The sequence below is a fragment of the Zingiber officinale genome, chromosome 8A, assembly GCF_018446385.1.
Source record: "Zingiber officinale cultivar Zhangliang chromosome 8A, Zo_v1.1, whole genome shotgun sequence".
Classification (NCBI taxonomy): Eukaryota; Viridiplantae; Streptophyta; class Magnoliopsida; order Zingiberales; family Zingiberaceae; genus Zingiber; species Zingiber officinale.
The window spans coordinates 4,380,113-4,391,681 of record NC_056000.1 but is presented as its reverse complement, the minus strand read 5'-3'; the positions used below and the strand labels follow the sequence as shown (position 1 = coordinate 4,391,681).

The 11,569-nt window shown below is 40.8% G+C and overlaps 1 protein-coding gene across 1 annotated transcript; it reads left to right on the top strand.

Moving 5' to 3' along the window:
- The first annotated feature begins 1,203 nt into the window (after positions 1-1,203).
- LOC122012064 (zinc finger protein WIP6-like) lies at positions 1,204-1,864 on the top strand. Its single transcript, XM_042568519.1, has one exon. It carries the CDS (start codon positions 1,204-1,206, stop codon positions 1,693-1,695), a length of 492 nt encoding a protein of 163 aa, XP_042424453.1. The 3' UTR covers positions 1,696-1,864.
- Positions 1,865-11,569: the final 9,705 nt, after the last annotated feature.

The following is an 11,569-nucleotide window of genomic DNA, read 5'->3' as shown; positions in this document are numbered from 1 at the left end:
TTAGAGATATGCGAGTCTTCTTCATATCATTGTGAAGAGAATTCTCTTCTTATACAAGTGCATGCATTTATTTTGTTAGATTACGTGCAAAATTTAGAAGATGTATTTAATTTGTTATCCGTATCACTGAACTAAAGTTTGCATGCAATGCCATGCCATGCCATGAGATGCCCGCATGGAATCCCCCCTTGGTTGTCCTATACCTATCCTTGCTAGCTAGTCATTCGACAACACTACTTACTGGTACTTGTCTTATGTCAATGTCTATCTGTTGTCTCCCTTCCAACCTAAACCAGCCAAAAACCCCTCAGGTCTCCACTTTCATCCACTTGATCAGTTGAGCCTTCTCTATCGATCATTCACTCCGTTTAATTCCCTGGAATGCAATTTAGAATTTAAACCCTCCCTCCCTGGCCTGTCTTAACTTGTCTTAGCTATTATACGCCTTGTATGGATTGTTCCCTCTTCTCATCTCCTCCGGCCTCTTCCTAGCTATATATATCCTCCTGTACCCACTTAATTAGCTAGCTAGCTTCGAGTTTCACCTTCCCAACAATCAATTCTTAACTAGCTAGCTAGCTAGTTCAATTCTCCATGTTTTCCCACGGCAGCAACCACTCCTTGCCCAACGACCATAACTGCAAATCTCCTGATCATGAGGAAGTTGACGATTCCATTTTGTTGCTCTCTCTTTGCCCCCCTGGCGCCCACCCCACGCCCGCGCCCACCCCTACACTCTCAGCCTCCTCTTCCCGTCGTTGCTCCTCCAATTGGCTCGAGTACTCTGGCTTCAACCAATGCCAAGCCTACCGCTCCGACGTCGCGATTGCGCTCTCCATTGGCTTGCCAAATTCAAGCATGCACTGGTAGTAGTACTGCTATTGGCGCTACCATGACCGCTGCTGCCGACGGTGTCAGTGGCGTGGGGTTGGAACCCGCCGCGCCGCCCAGCCAATTCTGGATCCCTTCCGCCGCTGAAATCCTAATTAGCAACACTCACTTCGCCTGCACCGTTTGCAACAAAACTTTCAACCGTTTCAACAACATGCAGGTTCATGTGCACCTTCATTCTCCCACCTCCGATTTATGCTCCTTAATTTAAACTCAAGAAACTTTTTTTAATTTGAATCTTGAAAATTGGAAGATGCATTAGATTTGCTGTTTTGATCTCTCGATTATATATGTGTTGATCATGTTATGCAGATGCATATGTGGGGACACGGGGAGCAGTACCGGCGGGGATCAGAGTCGCTGCGGGGCGAGACGCAGTCGATGCCGTCGCCGGCGCTGCTGAAGCTGCCGTGCTACTGCTGCGTGGAGGGGTGCAAGAACCACTTCGAGCACCCACGGTCGCGTCCGCTCAAGGACTTCCGCACGCTGCAGACGCACTACAAGCGCAAGCACGGCGCGCGGCCCTTCGCGTGCCGAATCTGCGGCAAGGCCTTCGCCGTGAGCGGCGACTGGCGCACCCACGAGAAGAACTGCGGCAAGTTCTGGTTCTGCATCTGCGGCTCCGACTTCAAGCACAAGCGATCCCTCGAGGACCACGTCCGCTCCTTCGGCGCCGGCCACGCCCCCCATATCCTCAACACCACCACCTCCATCGTCGCCACCATGGACGTCGACGAGGAGGAAGATTACGACGACGAGGAAGAGGTGAAGGATCGGATTGACGAGGTGGAGATGGCCAACTAATGAATCAATCAGTCAGTCAGTCAGTCAATTTCACGACTAGCTTAATTAATTAATTAATTATATGCGCGCATGATGGTTTACTTTTTCGCTTTAGGTTACTGCATGTCCACTTCTGTCATGGTGTCTTGTGCATGAGAAGGTGAATCTTTATAATTAATTATATTCTAGCTAGGAGAGACGAGTTGTATGTTACTTGTTATTCTAGCTATTTCGATTCAGGAAACCGTTTCCATTTTCTTCGGAAGATGTAATCTTTAATAGTTGATTTACTCGGCGGGAAGAAGAATTAATTAACGGTAAGAAAATTGATAGAGAATGTTATTTCTTCAAATTCAATGGCTTTATATAAATGGTTGTGCATTAGCTCTTACTTATACATAAAATGATGGTTCTTATATCACAATTTCAAATAAATAGTTGTTTAATCTAATGATAAATAAATAGTTTCAGAAAACTTAATTACCCACAATATATTAGAACTTTAAATTTATATGATGATTTTAATTTGTCGCTTAAATAAATAATAATATCGTGGTTAAAAAAATAAACTCATACACATAAATTAAAGACAACCCTTTGAATATATATGGTTTTTAATATAAACGATAGATTATCATAAAAGGTCTGTAGTATGGCTAACATTGATTCTTCAATATATTAATTAACTTGTTAATTGCCCGGGGTAAATCAACGAGTGTAAGACACATGAATGACAACTCGTATAAATTAAATGAAAATCTAAGTTAGTCATGATTATTTTTGAGATGATCGGTTCGACTTCATAAAAAGTTATCATCAGTCATCAGGATAAATCGGGGAATACACGCGACGGTTAACCCAGAAATCCAGCATTCTTTGGTTACGACCCCTATTTGGAGAAAAATTTCTATAAATATGCGGTAGTTGGAGTTCAAATTACGAATATCTAAATGACAACTTAAATATCTTATTACGGCACCATGACATAGGACAATGAGAACACGTATTATAAGAGCAACCACAATGACACCAAATATTTCCTCCAAATATTTATGGGGCCCACTTCCATATCATCAATCAAATATCTCACTTATCAAATATCTCAAAACTTATAATAAAATATCCCCTCAACCAAATATTTATAGGTCTCACCTACCAAATATTTTTATCTCTCAATCACAACTTGTGGGGCCCACTTTCCTACCACCCACAATGAAATCACCGGGCACAACTTTGTGCCCGTGATTTCTATTCTCTTTTCAAATATCCCTCATAATGGGGAATATTTGGAGAAATATCCCCTCTAAATATCTCCTATTGGAGATGCTCTAAATGCTATACAAGTTAGACGTGCATTGACGATAATTAAATATGATGGAACTGGCATGAAACTTCCCTTCATTCAAGCTTAATTACAGGATATATATTGAGAGCTATGTCAAATTCCCAGGTCTCCCACAATTTTTTACAAGCCTGCAAGTACTTTTTTTTAAAAAAAAATATTAAAAAAAATCTTAATCAAATCTATCTTCCTTTGACTTAAATTTAATCAATAATGATATGGAATGTTACGCAATAGACTAATATATAACGTGACAATCAAAATTAAAGTGAGATGACAACAGGATTATTACTTATCGTCAAGTGCTAAGGTCTTCAGTATAAGGATGATTGGTCAAAGGATCAGTCAGACCCAAGGGACCTAGTGCTCTATTCATGTGCTAAGACACCTATTATATATACAATCAACCAATAGTCGATCGGGTTTAAGAGATAGTAGGCCTACCACAAATCCGATCAGTTATAAGTCAGGTCAGATCCAAAGGATCATGCTTCTCATTCTCATAGTACAGCATATAGTCGGTCAGCCTTTAAACTGATTAAACATAGGGGGCTCAATACCAATATGTACACATAATCTGCACCACCTTACGGTCGAACGAGCGTACAAGACAGCCCTCCTTCATACAGTCGGCCGGCTAAAAGTCCGACAGAGATATATTCAGAGGACAACATTATCATAGAATCACAATCACATGTCAGAGAGTAACAACCATTTGTCAAAAAATATTTTTCGGTTATGACATATGCATTCAATGGAACCTTCTTACGAAGGTGATTATACAACTTCTATTATTTTTACGAAAGTTACACAAGACTGTTCATATACATATAATAAAAGATTCCTTGAAGGATAACTATATAAAATTTAGATTGTACATCTTCCATTATCTGGCATCTTTTGATACCAAATATTTTTTATCACCTCATTATTGCGGAGGTTACGAGAGGTGATATAAAAGGGGGTTCTCTCCGCTGGCAAGATATGTTTTACATACACAATACATTACAAGCCAACTTTACCGCATGTACTCTCATTTTTTATTGTTCATCTTCTCCATATTTAGCTCGGCCACTATACTGACTTAAGCGTTGGAAGGTCTACGCTAGGGACCTCTTCCTTAGATTTTGCCCTAACGTTCTGTTGGATCTTTTGAGTGTCCACAGAAAGGAGCCAAAAGGAGCACCAAGCATCGTTGTTTCTCCCTAGCAAAGTCTTCTACCAATCAACGTCAAAGCCACCTTTCCCAGCGCATCATCTCCATAGCTTTCAGACAGGATCAACTAATAAATTTGACAATTAATTAGGTCATCATATATATTGTATTTGTGATGGAGGTTGGACTTAGGAGTACTCAATTTTTAACATGTCATAATTTTTAACTCAGAATTTGAAATCAAGTTATGTCAATGTTCATGTCTATAGAATTTAAAAATCTACATTTGCTATTGAGGAATCCATCACCGCCAAGTTTCAAACCAAAAAAACACCTTTTAGATCTTTTCTGAAGGATCCAAACATCTTTTTGTTATTTTTAGTATTTTCTTTTTTATGATATTTAGGGTATTTTTGGTATATCAGGTATTTATGAGTTATGATTTGCCTATATAAGCATTGTATTTTGATAATTTCTTTCTGTTGTGAATTTTACTTTTAGTAAATGTTTTCCTTTTTTGACAAGATAGGATTGATGTCTATATATAAGTATTTTTTTCTTTCTTTAAATCTTAGGATCTAGAGTTTATATAAATACCTATTTAGTTGTTTGAGTAATCATCCTCTATATATTCTGAATAAAGGTTTTTTTATAAAATATTTGTTTATGATTTCTGATCCCGTCTAGAAGATGAGTAAATAGACGGCCAATGAGATGGCAGGAATGTTGCTAGTTGGGAACTGCATACCTAGAGCTAGGAGTTACGGACCTATACACACCACAGATAGAGCCAACAGGAACTTTAGAGTGAGAACCAGGGAACGGGGCCCTGGCACAGGCACTCCAACACTCAAGTCAGAACGGTAGCCGAGCAAAATGGAGAATAAGATGAACAGTAAAACCGTAATGTGGATGTGTATGCATGCGCGTGTCTGGCCAACAGAGAGGTTTCCTTTTTATATTGCCCCTCATAACCTCCATAATAATGAGGCGTCTAGGGATGTAAACGAGTCAAACCGAGCCGAACAGTATTAAGTTCGAGCTCGGCTCATTTAAGTTATATTCAGGCTCGAGCTCAAATCGAACTTTTATTAGAAGGCTCGAGCTCGGCTCATTTTGGAATTACTAATCTCACGAACAGTTCGAGCTCAGCTCGTTATTAGCTCAATTATCATAGTTACCGAGCCTAACTCGTTAAGCGAGCTCGAGCTCATTTTCGGGCTCATTTAGAGCTCGTTTTTGGGCTCATTTTGCAGGCTTATTAAGCGAACTTGAAAATTCATTTGAATAAATATTCAACAAACCTAACAACTAGAATAATATAAACTCAACACATCATTGAACATCCCAAACTACTACATTAAACTTCCAAACTCAACACACCATTGAACATGTTTGCAAGCCCTTTAATCGAGCTGAGCTCAAGCTCGAGTTCATGAGCTCATAAACGAACATGTTCTCGAGCCCTTTAAGCGAGCCGAGCTCGATCCCGAGTTCACAAGCCTATAAACGAACATGTTCTCAAGCCCTTTAAACGAGTCGAGCTCGAGCCCTTTAAACAAAACGAGCTCGAGCCCTTTAGATGAGCCGAGCTCGAGCCTAAGCTCGCGAGCCTATATAAATGAACATGTTCGTGAGCTCATGAGCTGAATATCCTTAAGCTCGAGCTTGCCTCGATAAAACTATCGAGCTCGAAATCAAGCTCAAGCTTGGCTCGATAAGCTAAACAATGAATTCGAATGAGTTTTTTACCGAATTTAGCTCTGAATAGCTCGCGAACCATTTGGTTCATTTACATCCCTAGAGGTGTGCAAAAATGTAAGGTGCCAGAATATGTCAGGTAGTGGAGGAAGTACGATAGTCTTCTCCTAGACAGAGGAAGGTTCTGTTGTATGTGTATGTCAGAGCAAGAGAATATTCCTTAGTGAGTAACCGTTATTCTCTGACAGGTACGGTTGCGATTCCCCGACAAGGTTGTCTCTTAGAGGGAGTCCGATTAGCTTGGAGCCGACTGGGTTTAGGTTGGGAGCTATGTTCATATGAGGTGGGGAGACAAGCCCCGTTGAAATCTGATTAGTGTAGGCTGATTGGGTTTATACTGGGAGTCATGCCCATGTGAGGTGGTGAACCAAGCCCCATTGAAGTCTGATCAGTGTAAGCCAATTGGGTTTATGCTGGAAGTCATGCTCATGAGAAGTGAAGAACTGAATCTCGGAGATCCAACTGACTTTGGAGCCTGCCGGGTTATTGCGGGAGTCATGACTATGAGAAGTGGAGAGTTGAGCCTTGGAGGTTTGATAGATTATAAGGTTGGTCGGGTTTATGTTGGGAGTCATGCTCATGAGAAGTGGAGAATTAAACTCCGGAGGTCCGACCGACTCTAAGGCTGGTTGGGTTTATGTTGGGAATCATACCCATGAGAAGTGGGGAACTGAGCTCTGAAGGTCCGATCAACTCTAGAACCATTCGAGTTATTGCTAGGAGTTATGCCCATGAAAAGTGGAGAGTTGAACCCCGAAGATTAAATCGGCTATAGGGTCGATCGGATTTATGTTGGAAGTCATTCCCATGAGAAATGGGAAACTGAGCCCCGGTAGTCCAACCGACTCTAGGGCAGGTCGAGTTTATGTTGCGAGTCATACTCGTGAGAATTTGAGAACTGAGCCCCGAAGGTCCAACCAGTTTTGAAGCCGCTCATGTTAATGTTGGAGGTCATGCCTATAAGAAGTGTGGAGCTAAGCCTCGGAGGTCCAACCGGCTCTAGGATCTGTCGGGTTTATATTGGGAGTCATGCCCATGAGAAGTGAGGAACTAAGCCCAAAGGTCTGATCGGTTCTAGAGCCGATCGAGTTAATGTTGGGAGTCATGCCTATGAGAAATCGAAAATTGAGCCCTGGAGATCCGATCGACTCTAGGGTCAATTGAATTTATACTAGAAACTCTACCCATGAGAAATATGAAGCTGAGCCCCGTTAAAAATTTTCGTTCTAAAACATATATTGTAACTTTTGACTACCACATTATCTTAATATTGACAATCATATTATTTAAATTTTAACTATCATATTATCTTAACTTAACTTTTATATCATCTTAACTATTGACTCATATTACCTTTAGAATAACTTACAGATACCATATCAATTTTTTTTTTCTTATCTTTTGTTAAATCTTTCTTCTCGTCAACGGATAATCACTATAATACCGGCATTAATTTGCCCATACTGTAAAGATCATGATCCCGAGGGATGGAGGGAGAGCTGGAAATGGAGATAGACAGTATCCGAGTTGACCTCACAGGTCATCCGAATTGGTATGTGGTGGGATGCTTGCCACATGAGATCGTGGGGTCGAAACTCAGGGTAGTCGGGGCGTAAATCCCCGGTCCCTGTGCAACTCACCTCACCTGTCACATGCTCGCTCAGGATGCTGTGATTATCTCCCTTGTGATGATCTTGGGTTGGATGCGAAGGGAGCGCTGGGGGCGAGCGATTTCACCTTTTGTCACATGATCCCGAGGGATGGAGGGAGAGCTGAAAATGGAGATAGACAGTATCGGCCTGTTTTTTCTTTTAGTCTATCTGCACGTGTAAAGCAACTCTGCTACAAGTGATGACGTGATGATGGTAAGAGACGAGAGAAAGGGTAGGTGGTTTTAGTGGTAGAGGCAGGAGTTGTCATCTGTGGCAGCCATTGATGCAGTTCATAAAATTAGGGCTCTATGAACTGAGAAAGGAGTACATTACCTCTCTCTGTTGTTATGATTTAAGTTAAGCACGAGCACTTGCACTTGCACTTGCACTTACCCTCTGGCCTCTGGTTATTTTTCTCTCGTGACGGGAATACATACGTCTTCCACGCGCGATTGTCACTGTTGGAGCAGTACGTAGCTTTATGAAGCGCAGGATGGTGTAAGCACTGTTCGTACTGGGCGCTGCTGCTGCTTCTGAGTGGATTGAGTGGGAGAGTGCGTGCGTCGATGGGCGAGTAAGGATTGGGGCGAAGCTGCAGTGAGACTGTAGCTAGTTTCCTTTGCGAGGCATCGAGGAACAGAGGCAACAGAGAAAGAGAGGTGTTGGATGCCTGCTCTCTCGCTCGGGTTCCATCTGGTTTCAGTTTCATAATGTCGCACGGAAAGCGAAACCCAGATCACGTACGACGTTCACCTGTGAAGCATGCATGCATGCATCGCTTGTCCCCTTCCTGACAAGGAAGTTCAAGATCGATCTTGGAGAAAACATCAACTGACGTCGTATATCTATCTGTGACAACCATTTGACAAATTAAGTACTTGTAGCTACGTTTCCCATACTAAAACATATATATTGGTTTATAAGAAAATCATATAGTTCCATCGTAAGATTACATTTAATCTTTGATATCTACATCAAACTACAATTACAAATTGACATATTATCAAAAGCTCAATGACAAGTAGCTAGGTTGGTAACTTAGTATCAAGTATCTGTTAAAGCTATTTATGCAGTTTACAGTAACAGATAATTACTCATTACTATTGGCATTCATGTGAGCACAGTGTAACTCATCCTAGTTAATGAATCAGTAGTAATAGTGTTCCTTATATCACTCCTAAATTAAGATATGAGAGAAAGCATAAACTTCACACTCAAGTGGAGCATTTTTAATATAATTAAATAACAAAAATAAGTTTATATATCTTACTTGGCATTTTAGATTGAATAGAGTTTTGCATTAAATTAATTTTTACATTCCAATTATGCTCTCAGTCTCTGATATATATCGATCCTCTCTATTAGAAGCATCTTCATGCTACTCGTTATGAAAATAGTCTTCGATTGACTTCAATATATCATTATATATCTTAAGCAAGCAAGCAAGCTATATTTTTTAACTTTCTTGAGAAAAAAAAATTTGCATTCATGATTGTTCGTTAGACTAATTAATAGCTAGCTGAATATTTATATACTGACCACAGGGTGTTTCATGATTGCTGTTATGTATGTACATATATGCATGGTTTAGGTAATCATCTAATGAAATTTTTTGTCGATTAATTGCAAGTTGAAGAAAAAATATATTGATTAGTAAAAAAAAAATAAAGGGAAATATATTAATAACTAGCTAGAAGGACTGATAGAGCAGCTTAATTAAAAAGGATTGAAACTGGTCTAATATATTAATGACATTTCAATTATTTTAATTTGCATGCACAAAGTATATAAAGTCGATCGATTAAATCTCTTAATTAATTTCTTCAAACATCAATTGAAAGGATTTATGGATGAACGCATAAGGTGAGGAACTCTTCAGTGGTCCGAGCAAGATTGAATTGACTCTTAGAGCAAAGTGTAGATGTAGCTTTCAAGTTCCAGATTTGAGAAAACAAGAACTTCACATGCATGTTCTTTTCTCTGCTCTATAGCATCAACCAACAGTTGAATGAGCTTGGAGACTAGAGAAAGAAGAGAAAGATGCCCTCGGGTAAAAGTGATCACTTCTATAATTAATTGCAGCTAGCCGTACGTAGACGACGACGACCAGTCTCAGTCCGTGAGGAAGTGTTTCCATGCGCGCGGGCCCCTCGCTCTCGAGACGGTACCACTACGAACTGTTTGTGCATCCTCGCAAAAGATGCGGTGGGTAGATGCCTCTCCTTCCCCTCTCGCTCGGTCGCTAGCCGTGAATCAAATAGAATTAAGGGCCAACAACCATGGCCATGCGTGCAAATAAATGCGCATCGCATGCCCCAACCCACGCCAGAACACGCCAAAGCTAGCGCTACACCCTACAAATTAAAAGCCCGCTTCCAAAAGCGACGTCCCTGCGAACGCTACAGACCATGTTTGACTTAGCGGATACTCTCGATTCATTGATTCGTGTATTTACAATCTGTTAATTTTGAAGAGAATATCATAAAATAAGAAAAATACATGGTTCCAAGGAATAGACGAAGGCTCAAAATAGAATTAAATTAAAATTATCTCAGAATTTTAAATAGGATGTTTAAATAGACGGAATACTTTAATTGTAATATAATAATATCAAAAATAGTTTAAATATATAAAATGTGTAATTTATTAAAAATAGTAAAAAAAATTATTCGGAGGCTCCGAATAATACCTAAACGATGTCGTTTGGGTCCAAAACTTGACAATTACGAGTACCCCATAGTAAATACAAATCTTCTAAGTTCTGCACGTGTGAGCGTAGACAGAACTTAAGCAACTCTCACAACGCTAACCCATACATTTACTTGGTATCCACCTCAAGAAGAGGTGACTAATCCAAGGATCCACACGCGACGCACACTCCACTAATAAAAACACTTATTCTCGATAACTACTGGAGGTGGAGAAACCTCGTACAAGACTCACACAACAAGATATACAAGAAGAACGAAATACAAGCTAATACAATAGCAAATCTTACAAGATTTACAATTCAGAAACCCTAGCTTACTCTTCTTCTAGCTTGAATACACCTCTTGACTTGCTTGAAAGTGCAACAACACTCCTCTCTAAATCACCAAGATCTAGTGTGTGTGTGTGAGAGAGAGAGAGAGCTTGGTGGAGAAGAACGCCTGAAGATCGAGATGGAGATGGCGAAGAAGTAATGAAGAAATCGCTTGTCGACGGCTTTAACCTGCGCAACGGTCACATCCCAATCGATTGACCAATCGATAAGGAGGCTGAATCGATCAGTTTGTGCTCTGCTGGAAAAGGTCTGAATCGATCAGCTGATCAATTTAGCCTTTATTGCAACTCGCGCGATTTTCAATCCCCAATCGATCGGTTGATCGATTGGCAGTGCCCAATCGATCGGCTAATCAATTGATGGTGCCTAATCAATCGGCTGATCGATTGGGGACTGTTTTGTTTGTGCGATAAAGACCCCCAATCGATCGATCGATCGATTGGATTGACATTTTTCACAGCATTCTCCCAATCGATCAGCTGATCGATTGAGCTTCGGTCCAATCAATTGGTTGATCGATTGACCACCCTTGACTTGCTCAAATCAAGCTCAAGGGTCCCTAAATCCAACATCCAGTCAACCGTGATCTGTTGGAACTCCTCATTCCTAGCATCCGATCAGCGTTAATCTGTTGGGACTTCTTCATCAAATGTCCGGTCAATACTTTGACCCACTTGAACTTTTCTCCTTTTGCCAAGTGTCCGGTCAACCTTGGCCCACTTGGACTTACCGTCTCGTGCCAAGTGTCCGATCCTCCAAGACCCACTTGGACTTCCTCCCACTAGATGTTCGGTCACCCTTGACCCATCTGGATTTCCTTGCACCAAGTATCTAGTCACTCCTTTGACCTACTTGGACTTCCCAACACCAAGTGTCCGGTCAACCTTGACCCACCTGGATTTCCACGTGTCTGGCTTCACTCACCAGGACTTTTTATCTGC